Raw genomic sequence first — 23692 nt, 5'->3', positions numbered from 1 at the left:
CTGCCCCTGCTCTGCACCCCCCTCGAGTGCTCTTGCCTGGCGGAAATGTGTCCTTGAACTGTGATAATGCCTCTTGCTTGCCTGGATGGAGAGAGGGATGTGGCTGTAATGCAGCCCACTGTACAGTGGTAAGAGTCGCATCTGTGCCCACTTCTTTGCCTCTGGCTGGCCCCAATTCATGTGAACCCTGGAAGGCTGCCCAAGAAGGAATGTGGTCCTTGGGCTGAAAAAGGTTTCTCCGCTGCTGCTGTGCCGATTCTGGAGATTCTGTCTTCAGTCTCCTCCATTGTTTGTTGTTGGTATTAAATTTAATAGCTCCTGCTGCCGCCCTGGGCTCCTGCTGGAAGGGCGGGATATAAATCAAATAATAAATAAGTAAATACATAAATATATATCCTGCCCTTCCTCCCAGAAGGAGCTGTTGCGTACTGTTCTGTATTAGAAAACAGTGATATCCATTATAATCTCCCTGTCAAACTGACCTCTGTTTACTTCATTGTTTAGGCCATTTATTCAAGTGTCCTCCCTGGGGAGCTGATGAGAGGTTACATGCACCAATTTCCCAATTTTCCATGCTGGCTGGGCAAATTTTCATCAACAGGAAAACATGATCGTATAATTCAAGAGTTGACCATGCACATGAGCCTCAGGTAATACTGGTAACCTCTTGCAAGTTCCCCGATTGTGGGATATTCCTAGGTCTGCACCATTTAGCGGGCACAGTGTACTGTAGCTTACGGGGGTTGCAACTTTAATTGAAGAAAGTAAAGAAGAGGTTTGAATGGGATTTCCAGCATTTTCAAGACAATGATAAAGTTATATAAACTAATTCATGCAGTGCAGAGCCACAGTTACATCACACCAGTCTTCCCAACAGTCTGAGAGTCTTGCTCGGGATAATGTGGGATAGATGAAAGCCTTGTTTGTACCTTCTGTGATAGCAGCCCCTGAATTTTTTGCCCTTTCATTTTGTTTACATGATGTGACTTCATCCTGATACGAAGGACTCTTGATTTTCTTCCCAAAGTGCATCAGTGGCACTTGAGAGACTTAAAGACTAGCTCAAAGAATTGCATGCTGGAGACTTTGTACATGTGATTACGTAGTGACTCCTTGTGTGCACAGACAGTATGAAGTGTGATGCGGGGAATGATTTGAAATAATGTGCACATTGATTTTGGCCTGCTCAAGAGTATCCTTAGATGGTCATTTCTAAATGTTAGTTGTGTAAACATGGCCAAGATGATCGACTTCTCATAGGTTTAGAAAGTGACCTTTTTATTGCTGGGTATTCAAATCAGAAAATATCTCCTGTCATTAAAATAATGCAGAACACAATTTATCAACAGAAAATGGGTCAATGAGGCCAGTTCCTATACGTTTCTTGTTGCTTAAATTGGTTTTCCCATTCTGCATAATGTTAGATCTTAAACATATGCATAGTTGGGTAGATGATGCTGTGTGTACAGCATTTTGGATGATGTGATTTTTGGCAGATGTGAGATGTGCAGAATGCTTCTGGTTCAAAGAGTATTATCTGTGTGGAATGTCTTCTTGCACGATACATCACCTTTACTGCTGGTTCCCCAAATCTCAATATGCATTACCTGCTTGGCACATACGTACTTTCCAATATGCTAAGCATTGCCTCGTGTCTCTATTTTGCCCTTAGGATAAGCTTACATATGCTTTATGCCAGTTAGACCAGGGGTGGAGAACCTCCAGCCCACGGGTCAATCTTGGACCACTAGGGGATCCAGTTTGCCCTGCAAGGCCATTTCTCAAGGCTTTGCCCATCTTTATCTTGCATTCTCATCTTAAAACACTGGAAAGTCGCCTTTAAATTTGAGGTCTGTGGGTATCAGAAAGGCTCCAGCGATAGTGCTCCTGCTAGTTTGCTAAGCTCAATGGTGATTGAAATTGCAATAATCAAGGAGTTTTACACTTGAAATACTTACAGATTCTTTGTTCATTGTAGCTGCTGCACCCTGAACTCAGCTAACAGCAGCAGCCTCCTTGATGCTTTGAAGCAGATTCCTGTCTTCTATAACCTGACTCACAGCAAATACAGTAGATAGAAGGGGAGGTTAGGAATACATGTTCTGTACTGTGGCTACATTCTGATTTAAACAGACTTTTGCGCCTAACGCAGGAGCGATCCTATGAGTCTGGTTGCCAGTGTCTCCTAGCAACCAGAAATGGACAGTATCTCTCCCAAGTTAATCCCTTGCTTTGGCTGCTCTGTTCCTTCCTTCTGGGAGGGAGATACCTTTCCATTATCGACTGCCTGTGAGCGCTGAGGATCACAAACAAGGCAAGTGAGCAATGTGGGGAGACATGATCACCTGACAGAGGCTTTTAATGACAACAGGTGATTGCAGGCTCGAGGGCATTGTTTTACTTTTTTTTTCCAGTGCAGTGAATCTTTTATTTATTGCTTTGTCTTTGGCGACTTCCACCTTGGCCCCACCCACTATTGGAATGTGGCCCTTGGAAGGTTGGCCACATTTGAATTTCATCCTCAGAGCAAAAAAGGTTCTCCACCCCTGAGGTAGACCATCCAGTCCCACAGGCTGCAGCTATCCAAGGCAGAAGTCTTTCTGGTCCTGTTCTGTAAGACATTTTTAACTTGAAAAGGCAGGGAATGAACCTGGGATCATCTCTGTCCAAAGCATGAGTCGTCCCCACTTTCAGAAAAGCTTTAGATGAAAACCTTCCTCAGTGCTTTTTCTCCCTCTTTATAGGACACATGCAAGCAAGAGAGCAGTAAATTTGGAGTATTTGCCATACCTACGAGATGGAATTGTGAAACCTTTGACTTGCCTGGGAACAGACGGGGTACAGGATGCTGTAGCATTTATGAATTCTTACTGCTTGATGAAGGAAGATGTTGAAAGCATAATGGAAGTAACCTGTTGGGGAGGCAAGCCTGGTGCATTTTCTAAAGTAGATTCCAAGGTACTTTTTGCTCTTAGGTGGATTACTACATGCCAAAAATAATTTGCTGGATTCCTGAATGCTGATTCTTCTTTTTTTCCCCTGTGACTTACTTCAAAAAGGAACATTGGACATTTACAGTGAATGTTCCTTCTGGGTGTGTATAGGGAGGGATGGGGGGAGAAATTTGATTCAGTTCACACTTAAAGCCAAATCTATCAAATTTGCACTTTCCAAAACACTTTGAGAACTGGAACACAGCCATCCTTTGAAATGTGCACTTATCCAAATTTGCGAGGCAGTTCTCCAACCAACCGATGTTTTTTAAAAAATGCATATATTAGGGGGAAATATGTTTCAAAATGATTACTGAAAATAACATAGAAAAATGCACATTAGGAGAAATTGCTTACAAAAGTGAGTACATTAGTCAAAACTGCACAAATGCCTTTATTAGGAGAAATTCACACTAAAATGCTGAATTTTCATGAGGATTTTTTTTTTAAAAAAAACCACGCAAATTGCTGCATAAATGCGGGAGTACTGAATTTAAGATTGGAAAAATCAAGAGAACCAAAACTGAGAGATCCTTCCATCCCTAGTAGGCGACATCCAGAAACGGTGGGTTAACTTCCCACTGCTTAGGCCTGGGCAGTAGAGAATTTAATCTTCTATATCCTGGATTCCTCCTGCATGCCAACTGGGAACATTAGTTACTTACTATGAAAGTTCCTTCTGGGGGATGTGCAGGAGGCATCTAGGACAGGAGTTAAGGCCCCCAACTGCCCACGCCTAAGCAGTGGGGCAGTTCGTTTCTGGCTGCCGCAGACACCACACCAATCAGGGAATATACACTTTACCTTTATGTTGGGATAACATACAAAGACATCCAGCTAGGTGAAGCCAGTGCTTTGCATGGTGTTAGTGACGATGGTGATTGTAAAGCTTTGGCTTTTGAAAGAGGTGGCTTTATTTAGAATGTTTCTTTCTCGTTCTTCAGTTAAGCTCAGCAAGGCTGTAGGTAGGCCAGTATCCTGGCTGCTTCACAGGTAGACACATGCTTGGCTGCCATGTGGCCTCTCTTTGGGTTTTGCTGAATAAGAGAGGCCCTTGCAGGTAAAGAAGAACAAAGAAAGAGTAGCAAGACAAAAGCAGTTAATAATGGGTGGGGTAGTTTCAGTTACTTCCTGCATGGAGACTTATTGTGAGTTGGGGCAGAGAAATGTTATAAGAATTAGTAATTTTGAGGCTAATGAAGAGTATGTAAGGAGTTGGTGGTGCAGGAGAGAAATTATGTCCTAGTGTCCTGTGAGGCGAACTCCAGGGGGCAGCTGTATTAATCTTTAAAGTATGCTCCTTGTTTTAACTGCAGCAGGCTAACAAATTTATTGCAGCATAAGCTTCTATAGACATTGAAAGGAAGATTTTCCATTTCGAGAAGGAAAGGGGCCCCAGCTAAAGATGTGGGAACCTTTTCGTTATCAAGGACTGCATTCTCTTGGGGGAAATTATTCATGATGCACATACCTGGGATCGATGGAAGCAAAGTCTGTGGGGGATAGATAGGTCCAAACCCAAAAGCTGCTGGTGGGAGAGAGGAAGGCCACCAATGTTCTTTCTGCCACGCCTCTCTGCTCCCCCTTCTCGCTCAGCCAAATTCTGCATAGAAAAAAGTTCCATTCGGGGCTGTGGCAGTGGATGGGGGAGTTAACCCTCCCCAGACCCCTACTACTAAATACAGCAATTAGATTTAGGGAAAGAAACATGAACGACACCTTCCTGTAAGCCTAATTGCTGTGAAGAGGGAGATCATGCACCAGCATTTCCCCACCCGTGAAAATAGAAAATGCTCCTCTTTAGAATCAGCTCTCACTCTAGCTCCTAAGGACTGACAAATGGTAGCACAAGCTGCTCCATCTTCTCTGCAAAATGCATTGTTTTCTCAGCTTGGTTTTTTGTTTTTACTGTGGACAGTGTTTCCTAGGTGAATCCTCTACGCAGTGGTTTTCAAACACGTTTCCTTCAGGGAACACTTTTCAGCATATCTACATGGAACCTTTGTACATTGCGGAGAATCCTGAGACATGGTGTTAAGGGCTGTTGGGCTTCTCCATTACTGGAAAACACCTGCCTCTCTTCTGTATTTGCACATTTCTTGAAAAGATTGGGAGTAATGGATAAGGTTGTCTGCCTTTATTGGTCTTCTCTTTGAGGAACTCTAGATAAAGTTTGCAAGGTACTCCTGAGTTCCGCAGAATAGAGTTTGAAAACTACTGCTCACTACTACTAAATAGCCACAGTGAAACCTCACTCAAAGTCCTTTCTTTCCTGTAAACAGGTTAAATCAGCTTTCACACGAGCCTATAACAAAGAGGCTCATCTTACACCATATTCACTGCAAATAGCGCAGAAGACAAAGCGGCGAGCAGGGTCTGCAGTGGATGAAGAACTGGAAGCTGAAGAAATCCAGTCTGAGAATGAGCTAGAGACTATCGAAAATGATGCAATGATTAAGGTAACATTTTTCATCAGGCAATGCAGTTAAAACTCCAGAGAGTATTGTTGTCACTGAAAATCAGATCATCTTTTAAGGTTCAATTAAACCAGAGGCGGATTTACACAAGGCTTGTATTCTATCGTTATATGTTCTTATTAAATCTAGTTACAAACACAAGTAAAGTGATTTCTTTGAAATTTGGGCCAAACCATTGAGTCTCCATTGGGCTTAAATCTTTAGTAAAAAAAAATCTGTTTGCAACAAATGACTGGCTCATAGCAGGAAAATGAATTCCAGCTTTAGAGTCTGATACTGTAACAGATTTTCATTTCATCACATTGGCAGAAGAGCTTGTCTTCTAACGTTTGCTTCCATCAGAGCTTTTGGAATTATTCCTCTGGAGGCATACATGTGGAAAACCTTATGTGACAATTGGAAATCCATAAGGACTTTTCAAGGGAGATTTGTAAGTAGAAAACAGCAGTCATCTATTATCTTGGACTTGCACATTTTTCAACAAAGTTATGTAGAATGCTGTTCCAGTCCACTCTGTGCATGTGTGCGCGCAAACAGATATTTCTATGGAAATGTGCTACATTCCCCTTGTTCTCATGGAAGTGAACATTATGGAACATTTGCATACTTTGGTAAACCAGAGTTAATAGTTTATTGTGAAAAGCATTGATCTTGTCCACTTTATTCCTCCCCCACAGACCCTGGAAGGAATTACATCTAAACTGCAGATCGTAGTTTGTTTCACTGCAAACAAACCACATGCAAACTAGTAAAACATATTTGAAAACAGTCACACATAAGTTGATTTCTTCATATGATACTTTCCTTCCTGGAAGAAATGTTACATTCCATGAGACAGGATACATTATTTTGTCATGTTAGTAGTGTTGGAGTTGTGGAACCCTGCAGTTGAACTGTCTCTAAAATTACAGTTTTTTTTGCCATGAAATAAAATGTCACGTTACTATCTGTAATTCACCTATATAAATTTTCCTTTTAATAACTTGGTTTGACTCACCATTCTTTCTAAATGCTCGGTGAGCTTCATTGGTGGGAAAGAGATTGATATTTCAGTGCTGAAAACTTCTATGTTCTCCTACCATTGAGAGCAGAAGGTAGGCAGAATGCTGAGCTCAGAAGTGCAAAAAGTGTATTATTGAAAAAAATGCTTTTATTTGGCAGAAGCGTGACTACTTCTGTTTGTTCTGGGTTGACTTATCCTATTTTCTCTCTTTCCTCTTTCACTTCAACACTTTGCTTACTACTTTTAAGACTGTTCTAATCCGATTTAAAAATTGAAATATTTTCTATTCTGCAGAAAAAGACCAAGACAGTCAAGCAACCAAAAGCAGAAAGAAACGAAGAAACTAAGAAGGGAAAAGCAAAGAAAAAGTCTAAATAAATTGTTCAGTGCTGACAAACCAGCGATACAAACTTTACAGTAATGTTACTTTGTGCTGGGGTGCTGATAAAATGAGTGGGCTGGAAAAGCCCCTCTTTGAAGTGATGTGACTGTCTTGTTGTGTTACCACTACATGAGAATGACAATGTGTAATATACTGACTAGATCTAAATGTGATTAAATGCAATCTCATGTCTAATGGTTTGTGTAAATATGAGCAGTGGCTTAGCGGCATATAACAAAAATAAGCTCTGGCCTTTGGCATTTATTCTATACTTCACCTTTGCAAACTAGTATTTTCTAAAACAGCCATTATGTTGTTGGACCTTGTATATAATATATAATGAGCAAACCTAAATTTCAGTATTTCTTTTGTACGTTATGAGAATGCAGCAATGTGTAAAAGTTGCAATAAAGCTAGTTCCCTATTTTTAACTAATTTTTCTTTCACTTGAATTGGAGCATCCTATCGGCAGTTCATTATTACAGCACTGTATTCATCCACAGTTCCATGCATGTAAAACAGAGAGAGAGAGAGTGTGTAGATATAGATATATAATACAGCCACAAGAGTGGCTGTCTACTGTAGCCAGCATGAATTTTTCACATTCCGCAATGTTAAATTGAAAATACCCCCGTGCCATTCTGCTGCTTCCCATAAGCTCATTTCAAAACTTAACCTTACAAAACGTATAGTCATGAAGTCAGAAACGCTTGCTTAACAACCCTCTAAGTTTTCATGGCGATACAACAGTCAGAGGGAACTGAGAGTTCAAAGTGTAAAAGCAGAGAGAAAAACCAGACCCCTTTTGGACTTTTTTCTGTCAGAGGTCTCATAATTTGTTGAAATTAATTAAAAATCAGCCATGTTCACAGAGTACCTGTAATCCTTTTACTGACTTTGCCCCATAGTCTGACCTTCATCTTCATAACACAAAAATAGTCATTGCTGTTCCCCCTGCACACATGCTCCATTACAGCCTCCTATTTACCATGGGAAATAAGCTACGTTCTGGTAGTGCTGATTATGGAGATACACCTAATTAAAGGCACAAGAACCGTGTTTTCCCTAAGGCCACCCCTAAACAAAAGCCTAGGTTGCCATCTTGTATCCACTTATCTGAGAGTAAGCCTCATTAAACACACTTCTGAAGTAGGTATATATACCACTGCACTGTGCCTGGACATCAGCTCCGCACAAGGAGACATGTCTGCACTTTTTTGCATTTGCCATTTGGGGAGGGGATTCTTCTACACCCACCTGCACTTAGTGTGTAGTAGTATTTGCAGAAAACAACTTCCAGACAAACCCACCATCGGACAGATGTATCCTGGTTGTTAGGAAACAAGGAAGGGCAAACTATGGAGATTCTAAGACTGCTAAAAAAAAGACCGCATTCTGAGAATGAGGGGACTAAGTGTACCCCTTGGAGTTCAATAAGTTTGTGGGACAGTGCCTGCTGAAATGTCGGAAGCTAGCAGCAAAGGCCTAAATAATCTGAAGACATATTCACTGTCACGTATTGTTCTTCATATCAGAAGCCCAGCACAAGTAAAAAAAATGTACTTCACTTTGGAGATGGGGCAGGAAGAAAGATACCTATAGTCCTCACAGAGTGAATCGTTTTTCTGCAAGCAGTTGGCTAAATTAGGACTGGGAATCTTCTGGCCATCTCCCATTAGTCTTAGCCAGCCTATGGTCTAGGATGATGGGAGCAGTGGAAACAGTTTCTCCAGCCCTGGGCTAAATAACAAAATGTGTTCTCTAGCATTCCCAATTCGTGTGATCTACATCGATAAGTCCATGCCCCCCATCTGCCCTCTTAAAGAACATGCTTAATTTCTGCATACACTCAGTATACGTAAAAACTAAGAAGGCAATGCCACTGTGTATGTGTGTGAGTGAGTGAAATTGCAAGGAGCAAGTTGCAGGTTAAAGTCTGAAATATTGCCACTTACAAAAATTTGTGAAGGTGAAGACTCTAACTTTAGCATTACATATTTATTGAAAACAGAAAATCCATAGTATAAAATTTCTATAAAAGAAATATTTACAGTTTCACAAATCTCATAACTATGAAATAATTTCAAGAGTAGCAGTACCAATGGGGCTTAAAGTTTTGAAGTGTCCTCTAGCGTTGCAGCATTTGACTGGCCAATATCTCCTGAAAAGAAGCACAGTTGTTGTAACTCTGAACATCTCGGTAACATTTTATATTAGCTAAAACAGAGCCTGCTTTGCACAATGGAGCTAAAAACCTAAACAGCTATATGGGCCCGAGAAAATAAGAGCAAGTGGCAAACTGTTTAAAAAATAAATATGTTTACAGTATTTTAACAGCTGAGAGATCTCTCAGTGCTATGCAAGATGACAAGCCAATTAATATGTTTAGTATCCAAAGCCAGAGAATTTGCCTTCCTGTGTTTATAAGAGGTCAATGAAAAGCACTTCCATGCCATCATAATCAGATCACTTGTTTGACAGATGTGTTGTTTAAGGACTGTTCAGCAGTTTCTCTACCGCTGCCCCCACCCCCCCAATCAACCTGCTGGGAGGAAGGGCAGGATATAAATCAAATAAATAAATAAATAAATAAACATGATGCTGACAAACACTTTACTACTAGTTCCATCCGACTGAAGCTATGTTCATATCCTTTCATCCAGCTACCAGGGGCAGAAAGATCTAAGATTGTCCTGTCTAGCCAAGGCTGCTGTTATTCCAGAGAGATCACAGCCCAGTCTACTAGGAGTGCTGCCACTTTTGTGGCTCTCAGTACTAATACCCCACTCTTAAATATTTGTCAGCCTGCTGTTTTCCTTTGTCATCTGTCTTTGTTCTTTCTTCCAAGTTAAATATTTGATATAGTTAGTTGGAACTTTTGTACTCCTCAGACTGTGGGATGTTGCTCTCCCACAGGTGGCACATGCAAGCCTGTTTTGTGTAGAGCCCTGCCTCTTGGAGCGAGTGGGAAGAGCAAGCCATCCACGGATGTCATCCTACCATTGTAGAAAACAAGCTTATCACAGGTAAGAACCAACTGTCTTTTTTCCTATGGTGGAGGATGACGACATGTATGCATGAACGAGGGACAAGCGGGATTGCACTACTGGTCCCTGTCCAGACATTGCATGTTCTACCGGCCCTACCATCTGACCTTTGCACATACAGTAAAGGGACACTGGTGCATGATCAGGCCCCTAGTGGCGCAGGGCTCATGTGGAAACATGTTCTTAGATTCCATTTTGCAGACTTCCAATGTATGCACAAGTGTTGGTATGGAGCCAGCAGCTCATGTTACAGAAGGTAGCAGCATGGTTTCTCTCTCTCTTCCATGTGTACAATGTACAAGTGGAGAACAAGTGAAGAGAGCTCTGTTTAGAAGAAGGATGCCTAGCCTAGGTTCCTGCCCCCCCCCAGAGTTTAGAAGAGTTTATTGCATGATCTGCTATTTATGCAGAATGGTCCCACATCTATAGATGTTGGTTTGAGCCTCTGCTTGTAAACAGCGAGGAGTAGTTTACAGAGAATTTAAATTGCCTGACGGCTAAAAACCAACAGAAGCAGCAGAATCCTAAGATTCATAACTTCCCATGTACCCATCTTAAAGCTATACATATTTGAATTTATCCTAAGTGGCTCAGTGCTTATATAGGAAGAAGGCAATAAATCAGAGCTGTCTAGAATAAGACCCCCATCCCTCAATTGCTGCCAGAGGAACCAAACACCAGCTGGCTTCTGTAGATGTAAGTAAATAAGAACTTCTTCCATAAACTGCAATTAAGTTATAGAAATGAAAATCAAGGTTGAAATGCTTACTTGACTACAATCATTGTTCCACTTCAGGCTTGAGGCATGGTGTACAGTCAGCTGTTTTCTTAAGGCTCATAATATCAACTTTTTCTGAACACATGGGACATGTACTTTCATACTGTAACAGGCTGTTGAAAGAAGACAACACAAATGTTCACAACTTACAGAATACTATGTTCATTTGTTTATTTTATACTGACCCTATGGTCAAATAACTCATGGGGTACCTTACAGGCGAATAAGTTTGGCACCTTGGGGCAACAGAGGAAGATATTCTATTGTCTGGGTGCTTTGTACATTGGGGTGATGCATCAGGCTACACACCCTTTAAAATTATTACTACCCATATTGTCAGGTCTTAGCACTAGGAATTTTCCAAGTGAGAACAGATTCTCTGGAGACCCTCTACATCTTCAGTCCAATTTCACCGACCCAAAATTTCAGTAACACATGGGCTGCACCTAGAATCAGTTCTGTGTCTTAAAATGAACTCCAGAATATGCTGACAGACCCTTAGCAAAAGAAGGGCATTGGCAGATGTAAGATGACCCCTGTAGTGTGTTACACGTCTAGTTGTACCAAGGGAGTTACAGTTAAACATTCAGAATCAGTTTTGTCATTTCAAATCTATATTGTACGTACAGCTGTGCTTTAAATATTTATCCATTTCAATGTTCAGATTTAAAAATGCTGAGTAGGAGGGGGGAGAAATATTTCCCCCCCAAACCCCTCATATGTGCAAATTTTGTTTTCCCCAATCTACTGCTGATGCCTAGGGTCTCATCCTGTTTCCTACAGTTATCCCAACCAATCAGGGATCACATAGTGAACTATGATGTCACCAAGTTATGTTAGTAATACATTTTAACCACATACTGACTTCACCGAGGGCAAACAAAGTTGGTTCAGAGTGAAGGAAATGAATACTTCTTGGACTGGTTGCATAGATGATCCTAGCCAACCAAAGCTGATTAAAATGTTAATGAAAATCTCAGAAACAGCCAGACACACACTTTCAATTCAGTCCAAACTATAATGTATTAAGGAATTTTGTGATGAGCCTCTAACACTGATTGACTAAGCTTTCAGAGGTATAAGGCAGACAAATTTTCTCTTGCCCTTTGAGGCAGGGCAGGCAGAAGGGCTTATGTAAAAAGGATCTAGGAACGGACAGGGTGGGGACCCTGAGATGGTAGCATGGTGGTCTCTGATAGGCTGAAAGATGTGAAATAGTGAGGATTCTGAGAGAATAAGGAAAACTGGGAGAGACTGGGTGCAAAGGAAAGAGGTGTGAATGGCCAGCAGCTTCAGAGGTGAGGAAAGCTGAAGTTCACATTTTTATCCAAAATACACTTCACACAAATGTTTATTTATTTATTATTTGATTTATATCCCGCCCTTCCCCCCAGCAGAAGCCCAGGGCTGCAAATCTTTTGTATATATTGAAATGATCTAGTGCCTGGTGTGCTTTGATTATAATGGAAAATGTGTTTGGGATTTAAGTAATATTCCTAAATGTTCGGATGAAAAAGAATCCAACTTACTTTTTGAACGCTGAATAGAGGGCAGGAAAGTCACAATGGGGGCACACAGTCCAGTCATCTTTTACCATATGTCGTCCCTAGAAGGAACAGAATGATTAAAACTGATGGAAAACATTTCATATTGCTCCTAGTCAATATACAGTAGAAAGTGAGAATTGCCAGTGTATGTTTCTAAACCAATGACATGCCACTGGGGTGGGCACCACAGGTTGCCCAAATCTAAATTTGACACTCAGCGACATTCAGCAGTTGAAAGCAGGAAAATTCTGATATTTTTGCACAGTGAACCCCAAATGAAAAGTGGGAAATAATTTTAAAGTAGCATTTTGCAGTTTCAGCTTCAGAAATGTAAATAAGAACAGCCCCTGCAAGAGTTGCCTGCTACATCCAACTTGACACTCACTGTTGCAATGCAATATGGGAGGTTGTTTTTACAGCCCAGACAGAGCAGCTCACATTCAGGCAGCAAGAATTCACAGTAGGGACATGGGGTGGTTGGCTCTTCGGCTTCTGCTGTGTCAGGCCGTCTATTAGTAGAAAGAAGTAATTCCATGAAGAAATTTTTTAAAAGGGCTGAAATCTATGAAGATAGCAAAACTTTTTTTTGTCTTCAAAGGCTTAGACTCGGTTAGCATATAATGATCAATGCAAATAAACGTAACAATAAAGTTTTAAAGCAAAAGAGCAGCATGCTGGTGCATGCAGCTCAAAAGGTCCAGATTTGCTCCTCCCTCGCTCCTGGCTTTGCCGCCTCGGAAGAAACAAACCGGACCATGTTACACATGAACCAGCGCTCATGGATGATTTTCTGCAAGAATAAAGAATAATTTCTTAGTAAGAATAAAATTTGGGACTACAACTCAAATCATCCCTGGCCATGCTAGCTGGGGTTGGGGTGCACTGGAATCCAGCAACAGCCATAGCTTCCTGAGCCTTGGCCTATCATCCATCTTCCTCCTACCCAAATGACAATTCAACAGATGGGCTTTGTCATACAGCTGTTACTACAAATGACTTTTTTAGCTGCCTCTGGCAATGTGTGGGGGAACACCAGTCCTTGGAAACATATTCATATAGTTCATGGACTATGATCTGAAGTCTCAGTGATTCTCTCTTGTGGCTACGAGCAAGCTACTGTCACTCAGCCTCAGTTCTGCCTAGTAATATGAGATACCGGGTTATTGTAGAGTTGAGATAATGTACTTAGGAAAATCATGCTATAAATACAGAGTATTTTTTGTGAAAGACACCACAGAGCTACGGTGTCAGAAGAGCAAGGGCAAATGGGCAGCACATTGACGTGTACGACAAATCAATGGATAATCAGGCCCTTAACAAGATAAAAGGACCATTGGCCTTGTCTCTGCTTGCAGCGGCTAAAAGGATTCTGCATTTGATGGACAGTGTTGCTTGCAGGGGGGAAAACACTGAAAATCATGGTAGCTGGGCAGCAGCCCAAGCCAATGCACATTTACTTAGAAGTAAGCCCTACCTAATTCAATAGGACTTACTCCGAAGTAAGTGTGCACAGAACTGCAGCTTAAGGCTACTGCGACAATAGTCCATTATTTATGCTGGTCAAGCTAGCTTTTATCAATGAATTTCCAAACATCAATTACATAGAGTAATGGCAGCTCACCTGACCATTGCTTCAATCTTCTTTTTGTATTTCAGATCAATTTTATTACGGTACTCTGGTCTCATCAACATGGCAGCAAAACCAAATGCCGACTTTTTCATTCCTGCTCTATGACATTCAATTACTGTTGAAGTCAGGATGGGGACAATGTCTACAAGAGTAACAATGTTTCCAGTGATTACAGAAGCTTTGGACTTCATTTTTGGCTTATAGTGACAACTTTCGGGATTTTACAGAGTCAATTGATTTGACCGTCCTGAGTTTGAGAGAACATGTGGAAGTGATACAAACACTGGGAAAACCCAACCGGTGGCATCAGTTAGCTGTGCGAATTTCTAGCAAATCACCCAATTATAAATGTTAAGAACATAAGCATTGTCTTCTTAGATGAGACTGAAGATCCGCTTGCTCCAGCACCAACTGTCTGCATCTCCTCTAATACTTGAATTTCAGTTAGATGCCTCTAAGCAATTCACAAGCTGGGCATAACTCCTAAAGCAGAAGTGGTTAACCTCTGGCCCAGGTACAGGCCCCCACAGAATTTTTCTGCTCCCCACCAAGACCATACCAATTTTGATGGTGGCAGCAAAAAGAAAACAAAAGTTAAAGTAGACATGGTGCTAGGATGGGCAGAGGTATAATCCCTCCACCGACCCACTGCGATGATGGGGTTGCAAATCATCCCCTCCCTAATCATCAGATCAAATATTTGATGAGAGTGGAGGAGGAAGCAATAACTCCCATCACCAGGTTTGCCACTCCTGTTCTAAAGGATCTCTTGAGAATGGATTAATCCTAACAGAATGGCAGAGGAGACCACCAATGGCACACTGGAACAACCATCAACCCCCCCCCCCCAAACTTCACATATGGGGCCCTGCAGACAGGGAGTGTCTTTTTCCTTAATCACTGCACAGTGCTTCGTAAATTTTAGGAGCTTTATAAGATAATAATAATACACAATCAGCTGAAACCAGTCAGGTATCCAAAATTTTAACTGATACATTTTACAAGCACAGGATAACTTAAGAGTCAGAGGATATCCAGAAGCTACTCATTATCACAACAGCAAGGAAAGAAGCTTTTGCCAGAATAGGAATTACCTGTTGAAGATCAAAACAAGAATCCTCACTAAGGCTGGACTCCTTTGGCCAACTGTGTCCTTAGTGCCTTTTTTAACAACAACAAAAGCTAAAGACTCCCTGGGATCCAAGCTAAGCTAGTTGCACTCAGTTTGCATTAAAACACTGTGACTTAAGTCATGACTACATTGTCGCATTGAGTTCAGTGAGACCCAAGACTAACTGACTTAGTCTGGATCTAGCTCTGACTTCTATTATATTTTGCAGCACTACTTATTTATCAAAGTTTTGAGGTATTGATGTTACAGGATATGTAGTGATGTATGACTGGGCTTTTTTATGTAGCACTGGTAACTTCAGTATTGGATTACTGCAACACACTTTATGTAGGGCTTCCCTTGTCCAGAAACTGTTCTTCATGCAGAATACCACAGCATGATTACTGACAAGAGCGAAACCCTGCCAGCATATTACACCTCTGCTCTAAGATCTGCACTGGCTACCAATTGCTACTGGGCCAAGTTCAAACTTTTACTACTAATTATACAGCCATGAGAGTGGCTATATACTATAGCCAGCATGGATTTTTCACATTCCGCAATGTAAAATTGAAAATACCCCCCATGCCATTCTGATGCTTCCCATAAGCTCATTTCAAAACAAAACCTTACAGAATTTATATTCCTGAACTCAGAAATGCTTGCTTAACAACCCTCTCAATTTACATGACAATACACAAAACAGTCAGAGAGAATCGAGAGTTCAAAGTGTAAAAAGAGAGAGAAAAAACCCAGAGCACTTTTGGACTTTTTTCTGTCAGAGTTCTCATAGTCTGTTGAAATTCATTAAAAATCAGCCATGTTCACAGAGGACCTGGAATCCCCTTACTGACCTTGCCCCATACTCTGACCTTCATCTTCTGCAGTTTAAAAGTTAAAAAAATGCCTGGCTGATTTTTAATTAATTTAAGAAATTTTGCATTGAACTGAATGATAGCGTCAGGCATGCTGAGTAAGAACCAACTGTCAGTGTTCTAAAAGCCAGACTCCCAGCTGCTTGTCTTGGCTAATCAGGGGGCCAAACCCACACCAGACTTTGATTTCACTTGAGCCTCTCCCAAAGAATCCTGGGAAGTGTAGTTTGTGAAGGGTGCTGAGAGGAGACTTCTATTCCACTGACAGAGCTCCAGTGGCCAGAGTGGTTTCATAGAATCATAGAGTAGTAGAGTTGGAAGGGGCCTACAAGGCCATCGAGTCCAACCCCCTGCTCAATGCAGGAATCCAAATCAAAGCATTCCCGACAGATGGCTGTCCGGCTGCCTCTTGAATGCCTCCAGTGTCAGAGAGCCCACTACCTCTCTAGGTAATTGGTTCCATTGTTGTATGGCTCTAACAGTTAGGAAGTTTTTCCTGATGTTCAGTTGAAATCTGGCTTCCTGCAACTTGAGCCCATTATTCCGTGTCCTGCACTCTGGGACGATCAAGAAGAGATCCCGGCCCTCCTCTATGTGACAACCTTTAATGTACTTGAAGAGTGCAATCATATCTTTAACAGTTAGCCACTCTGATTGAAGGTCTGTGAGGGGAACACGGCGTCTCCCAGCAACTCTCAGCACCCTTCACTAACTACACTTCCCAGGATTCTTTCAGAGAAGCCATGACTGTCCAAAGTGAAATAAAGGCATGGTGTGGATGTGGCCAGGGACAGCTTTGGTTTAAATTTGGGTGGGAGGCTACATGTGGCTGCTGTAGAATAAAAAGGTGGGGGAAACGCTGAAAAGCAATTATACTGTTCACAGTGTTTTCCTTTTGGAAAGGAAAAGGGCTTCCCCTCTGTCCAGTGCCCACCCACCCAATCCCCTCCCCTCCCCCTCCTGTTTCCCTCCCTGCCCCTCCCCTGCTCAGTGTTGGACTATGACCCCCTCAGGGTTCGGAGACCAGGGTTCGAATCCTCACATAGCCATGAAACGTACTGGGTGACCTTGGGCCAGTCACTGCCTCTCAGTCTCAGAGAGACCCTGTGGTCAGTTTCACATATCCTAAGCATGATTGCAGGGAAATAAATCCCACTGAACTCAATAAACATGCACATGATCAATCCCTTCTCAGCAAACTTGCACAGGATCCCATTTCTTACATCCCGGATTAAAAAGCAGAGAAATTCACTAATAGGCAAAAAACTTTGCAGTTTAAGAGCGTACCTATAGCCAACGGATATTTCTATCAAACTTAAAAAAGCAGGGGAACTGGGCAGCTATAGTGAATGCACCAGGGGAGTAGGAGACCTGACCTCCTCTCTGAAATATTGGACTGCCCTACAAATGTGTAAAAATGCAAACACAATTTGGGTTGGTCTTTCACAGTCCAATCCGCTTGCTGTATAGCTTGGAAGAATTTGGTAACATGTGCCTGTGAGCATATGGTAAGTGATGGCAACACCTGCAATCAGCCCAAATAATAGAAAAGACATGTGCTGTGCTGATATTGTTTTAGCAGGGAGGAAGCAACATTATTAAGACAGTTGATATAGTTCAGATGGTCACTTTAAATATGTCTGATTTACTCAGCAATTTTAGTGAAGTTTCCTATAGGAAATCATTTTCTTTTGTTTCTATTTCTGTGAATATGTGAAGTACAGCAACACTTTGCAAAATTTACACTAAAAAAACTCCAAAAACAATTGTGGAATAATGGCACTGACTATTCTGTAGAACAGTCTCCAGTGGACATCAGGCATGTCTCATTTGCACAAGATAAAACAGTGGGAGTTGAAATATATTCTACCAAAATTCTAGGTGTGATTTATGTTTTTAATTGACCGTGCCCACCTTGCCTTAAATGAAGTGGTTTAAACACAGCAGGCTGAAAACATGCACCCTCTTTTTTCTAACAGCTAGAGTCATTGCTGAAGCAGCAACATATCGTAATCAGTCTGATTTTACATCAAACTGCAGTTTCAGATTCAACTGTTAGCGCACCCAAAATAGAAATAGAATATAACCTCCAATTTGAAACAGAAAAGGCTGTCTTCACCATCATATGACATTGACCAGTAAAAAGGCTTTGAAATTAATAAAAATAAACTTGACAGAGATTTCTAGGATGAATAACGAGGGAAATAAAATTTTCTAGATTAGATTCTCTATAGAAACATTAGTAACACAAGAAAGAAGCAAATTAAGAAGAACACCAACGAACATACAAAAATATAATTCTCCATCTTTGGAGATGGCAGGTGTTGCCACCACTCACCATATGCTCAGAGGCGCATGGTACTAAATTCTTCCAAGCAACACAGCAAATGGATTGGCCTGTGAAAAACCGCAAGGTTTTTTGCCTATTAGTGAATATATAAAGCCTTTAGCAGCTTGAGGGCCCATTACTGGAGGAATAGCCTTGCCCCATAAGTGCCTACTTGTCTGTTTTCACGCTGCGGAACTTGCACTTTGTACAAGAGCCATATATCCCCCCCCTCATCTGTGAGGAGTCCATCTTTCAGTGTGGCAGCACTCATGGTTTGGAAGTCCCTGCCTATTAACATTAGGCAGGCCCCCTTGCTATATTGTTGTAGACGCCTGCGAAAAACACCTTTATTTCAGCAAGCCTATCTGGACATATAACTTAGTCATGTGTAGTTGTTGGTTTTATCTGTATATTATTGATAATTACTTTACTGTTCTATGTACACCACTTAGAGATTTTTTGATTAGGCAGATTATAAAATTTCTTAATAAAAAATGATGCATGTTGAACTGTTGAGGTAATGTTCCATATGTCATTGACCTATGCCAAAATATTAATTTACTTCAGCATTTTGCATTCATTTTACTGGCTATATATGTTAATAATTTACAATACTCCAGAAGGAACACAGCTGGGGAATTAATATGTTACCAATAAGATATTGGCTTAAGGCTTGGCCTCCCTCCTATTTAGTTTAAAAAATTCTAAACCTCCAAATGGAACTCAGAGTGGTGTATAAACAACAAAAATAAAATATAATAAAAGCAAACCAAACTAAAAGGCAACAGCTGATATCCAAAAAGCAGACTGAAGATAAATGTGACCCCTTTAAAATGTCTGGGTAAACAAGAAAGCATTTAACCTGGCCCTGACAAGATGGTAAGGGAGATGCCAGCAGAGCCTCTCTAGGGAGAGTATTCCAAAGTCAGGGCACCACCACAGAAAAGAGCATTTCCTTCATAAAAGTGCATACTTTAGCAAGTGAAATTACTTAAGAAAAAAAGAGCATTTCAGGAGTGGCCCATAACCAAATCTCCATGGTCACAGGTGGTATGAAACAACAGGTGGTAGGAACAACACATGATGGGTTTATCTCCATCATACCCTTCCCAGTGTCATCTCAGCAAACTCAATTCTTACGACTGGTGGTGTGTGTGTGTGTGCTCTGCTTGCAGTCCTCACCAGAATTCAAAGTGAGGGGTTGTGTAGAAAGGTCTTCTCCGTGATCCTCTTTGGCCCTGACTCTGGAATGGTCTTCTCTCATTGTTGGATTTCAGATGCCAATTGAAAAAGGTGTACTCCTCATTAGCAATGTATGTCTCTGTTTTCAGTGTGTATATGTTTTTGGCAATGTTTTGTTGTACTTTGTCTGTGTTTGATGTACATCACCCTGGACTTTTTCTGAGGAAGGGCAATGGATGAATCGATGAATCAGACAGTGGCTGGCCAGATCTAACAAGGCATCTGTTATGTCCTTAACTAATTTGTTCCCCCCATCCCTGACCCAGCATCAGTTCACAGCTCTCAACATCGGTAAGAAGCATTAATATTACTTCTTTTAAATTATTTTAAAAACCTAGCAAAGCCTCAAAGACTCCATGTGAGCTAGCATTACAAAAGAGGTTACAAAAACACTGAAGTTTTACTTGCCGTGAACGTCTGTTTGATGTTGGCAGTGAAGGACATTCTGTTGTAGGGATGATGTCTCCCTCTGGGATGACAGGCAGTGTCCACAAAACTTTGCCTCCTCTCCAGGGGGAGGAGTCATCCCTTCCTCTAGTCCGACTGGCAGAGCCAGAACAACTCCTTGACCCCAAACTATTGAAACATACTATGCCTTAATTAGGAAGAGCATAGAAAATCTGAGAAAAAAGGATCAAGCAACCAGGAAAATAGAGACGAGCCATTTAATACAACAATATGTATACCACCAGACAAAAGATGAAAACAAAACAACCTAAACACACTAACTTCTGCAGAAGCAGAAGCCCTAAAATCCAACCCCCCACCCCCTCTAGTTAGAGGATGAGAAAATATGTAAAAAATCTGGCAGAGGAAGGAAAGGTGGGGAGAATGCCCTTTACTGCCAACATTAAACAGAAGTTCACGGGAAGTAAAACTTTAGTTTTTGCCTGTTAGCAGTGGAGAACATTCTGTTTTAGCGATGTATCAGAGCAGTCCCCTCTTTCCTGGGTGCGCTTCCTCTGTCCAACACCTACCGGTGAACAATCCTCTGAAGCACCTTCCTGCCAAACACCACATCAGCTGATGAGAAACTATCTATTTTGTAGTGTTTAACAAAAGTATGCAGTGTAATACATGTGGCAGCTCTGCAAATGTCCAAGACTGGAAAGTTGCCTTTAAATGGAGCCAAAGCAGTGCCCCCCCCCTTACTGAATGGGTGGTGATACCACCTGGAGGCTTCTTGCCCAAGGCAGTGTATGCCTGAGAGATTGCCGAATGCAACTGTGAGAAATCGATGAGGAAGACACATTCCTCCCTTTAGAAGGCCCAGAAAATGCCACAATGATTCAGAACGATGGAACTCTAGAGTTCAATCTAAATAAAATCGCAGAGCATACCACACATCCAGGGGATGCCAGCATATTTCTTGAGAACAGGAAGGGTTTGGGCAGAAAGAAGGAAGAACAACCTCCTGGGACCTATGAAAGACTGAGTTGACTTTGGGCAAAAAAGATGGGTTTGGATGCAAAGCCACTTTATCTTGATGAAAAATACACAGTTGTGGGTCGGCTGAGAGGGCCCTCAGTTCCGAAACCCTCCTGGCTGAAGTAACAGCAACTAGAAAAACTGCCTTAAGGGTAAGAATATTTAAAGGACAGGTGGCCATGGGTTCAAAGCAAACACCAGTCAAAGTAGACAGAACCCAATTGAGATTCCAGATTGGACCACCTGAGAATACTCCTCTGATAAACCTTTTGTAAAGAGGGTGAGACGAGAGAGATGTGCCACCCAAACTAGAAAAAATACTACTCAGCACACCTGCCTGTCACTTGATAGTTTGGTGCTTGAACCTTTGTCCATCCCAGCCTGTAACCTTTGTCCATCCCTAGACAAGGGATCCACCTTTTCTCTACACCAAGAATGCCTTTCAGGTGGTACAATACACTCTGTTTGTGGAGGCCTGTCTGGAAGACAACAAGGTGTCCAAGATCTTACCTGAGAATCCCAACTTTGTCAGGCAGAGCTGGTCAGCCTCCAGCCTGTCAACTGGAACAACTCTGACCTGGGATGGACTACTGGACTCTGAAGCAATTGGTCTGGACACACAAGTAGGCACCCAAGGGTATTTCACCAACATATGAATTAGATTGGAAAACCAAGGCCTCCTGGGCTAGTAAGGAGCCACTAAGATCACCTCTGCCCAATTCTGGGCAATCCTCAGAGTTTGCTGAATCAAACTGAAGGAGGGAAATGCATATAGAAGCCCCAATGGCCAGGGAACCTACAACACATCCACCCCGCAGGCTGTCGGACATGGAAGGGGAGATAGGAAGACAGGTAACTGAATGTTCTCTGGGGAGGCAAATAGATCTGATCTTGGCTCCCTGAAGTGATCCATCATTATTCAAAATACTTGCAGGCTCAACTGCCTCTCCACCTCCTTTATGACCGTTTGACTCAGCCAATCTACCACAACATTCTCCAGGCCTGCCAGGTGTTCGGCTTTCAGAGAGAGCAGATTGAATTCTACCCAGCAAAGGAGATATTCAGCCTCAGAACCACTGACCAAGTTATTCCCTGCTTGTTCACACATGCATTGGCACTGAAGTCGGTGCACACAAGTAGAAGATCACACAGAACTCTAAGACACTTATGCTCAGATGAGACTCCACCAAGGTCCATGTTCCCTGTACCACCCTGTGACCTATATGAGCTCCCCAGCAATAAAGACTTGCATCTGTTGTTAGCACCAAACATTGCAGCTCTTCCAGGCTCACTCCCTCTGTGAGCCTCTGGAGAGACAACCACCACATTAGCTCCTGCTTGAGATGTCTGGGTATACGGAGAAACAGCCATTGGCAAGCTGCTATCTGATCCTGAAGGGCAATAGGAGAAGTTGAAGATTGGGTGCATGGAACTGCACCCAGCGAACCAGATCGTAAGCAGAAGGCCCTGAAGAAACATCAACTCCATATGGATGCAATATGCAAAACCACATTGGTGATCTTTTCCACCCTCTCTGGTGTGAGGGACATGCAAAACAGACTTGTGTTGAGCTGTACCCCTAAATGGGTAAGAGTTTGTGAAGAGACTAGAGAACACTTTTCCAAGTTCACTGTGAAGTGCTGGAGCCAAACGAGGGTGGTCTTAGTATCTCTTATGCAAGCACTCCGTCACCAACTTTGAACCAGAATGTCATCTAGGTAAGGATGAAGATGAACACCCCTTGACCTTAGGAAGGCCACTAATGCCACCAGTACCTTGGTGAAGACCCCTGGTGCTGAGGAGAGGCCAAAGAGCAACGCCCAATACTGGTAGTAGTGCCATCGTAGCCGAACCTGAGAGAACGACAATGAGCTTTCAGAATGGGGATATAGAGGTAGGCCTCAGAGAGATCAATTGAGGTCATCTAGTCGCCCATTCTTAGGGCAGTCACAATTGACCTCAGGATCTCCATCTTGAACCATCTCCTAGCAATTCAAGTGTTGAGCCACTTGAGGTCGAGGATGGCCCAGATGTCTCCATTTGTTTTTGGCACCAAGAAAAAAATGGAATAGATCCCAGATCTCTTCTATGGGCATGGAACTTCCTCTCTGGCCTGAATATCCACTAGATGCTTTATGGCCTGTAAGTATTTCCCATGTTTGTCTAAACTGTGGGACCAGGGGGTATGAACAAAAAAAGTGTGGCCTGCGGACAAACTCTAGAGAGAATCCACAAGCCAGTGTCCAAGACCCACTTGTCCAAGGTTACTGCCCCCCCCCACATGTGGGCAACTTGAAGTAACCTTGACCCCACCAGAGGACTTGCAGAGTCATGCAGAGGGCAGCTTCTCTGCACCCCTAGCAAACTTGGATAAGGAAGGATTTCCCCTCATTTTTGCAGGAGAGTGGCCACCTCCTCTATCCTGTCACCTCCAATGTGGCCAATAAGAGGCAAAACCTCTTGGCTTTTAAACTGCCTGTAGGGATGGAAAAACAACTGCTGACGGCCCTTGTGATTGTCCTTACGGGCAGAGGGAAGAGCCTTCCTCTTATCTTGTGTCTCAACAAGATGCTCTTATAAACAGATCATCAAAAAGCTTGGCCCCTGAAAAGGAGAAACCAACTAACCTCATTTGTAAGCCTGCATCAACTTCCCATTGGCGAAGCCAAATATTACGCCTCACTACTGTGGTAGCCGCCACAGAATGGGCATCATACTGTAATACATTGAAGGCCACATCTGCTGCTAAGGTCGAAGCATATGAAATCTTTTTCAGCACATCCTTAACTGACTTTGGCACATCCTGCCTTGCCCCTAACTCCTCTGCCCACATGAAGGCAGATCTAGAAA

At 42.2% G+C, this 23692-nt stretch overlaps 2 protein-coding genes across 6 annotated transcripts in view; one reads left to right on the top strand and one right to left on the bottom strand.

The window, feature by feature from the left end:
• The window catches only part of RFC1 (replication factor C subunit 1), an 81233-nt gene extending 73943 nt beyond the window's left edge, over positions 1-7290 (top strand). For all 3 annotated transcript variants that reach the window (XM_061582979.1, XM_061582980.1, XM_061582978.1), the window contains 4 exons: positions 505-650; positions 2745-2958; positions 5276-5452; positions 6768-7290. In XM_061582979.1, the coding sequence (XP_061438963.1) occupies positions 505-650; positions 2745-2958; positions 5276-5452; positions 6768-6851 (621 nt within the window). In that variant the 3' untranslated portion in view covers positions 6852-7290. The remainder of the gene's footprint in view (positions 1-504; positions 651-2744; positions 2959-5275; positions 5453-6767) is intronic.
• Positions 7291-8842: 1552 nt separating this feature from the next.
• Positions 8843-23692, bottom strand: part of WDR19 (WD repeat domain 19) — a 74243-nt gene continuing 59393 nt past the window's right edge. For 2 of the 3 annotated variants that reach the window (XM_061582976.1, XM_061582975.1), the window contains exons 33-37: positions 13849-13999; positions 12613-12736; positions 12210-12286; positions 10672-10793; positions 8843-9016 (exon numbers count right to left, since the gene is read on the bottom strand). In XM_061582976.1, coding sequence (XP_061438960.1) covers positions 10682-10793; positions 12210-12286; positions 12613-12736; positions 13849-13999 — 464 coding nt within the window. In that variant the 3' untranslated portion in view covers positions 8843-9016; positions 10672-10681. Of the gene's footprint in view, positions 9017-10671; positions 10794-12209; positions 12287-12612; positions 12737-13848; positions 14000-20085; positions 22696-23692 lie in introns of those variants that run through there. The other variant, XM_061582977.1, reaches the window with a different exon arrangement.

Source organism: Rhineura floridana, chromosome 9, assembly GCF_030035675.1.
Source record: "Rhineura floridana isolate rRhiFlo1 chromosome 9, rRhiFlo1.hap2, whole genome shotgun sequence".
Taxonomy (NCBI): Eukaryota; Metazoa; Chordata; class Lepidosauria; order Squamata; family Rhineuridae; genus Rhineura; species Rhineura floridana.
Note: the sequence above shows the minus strand (reverse complement) of the source record. Positions and strands in the feature narration are given on the sequence as shown.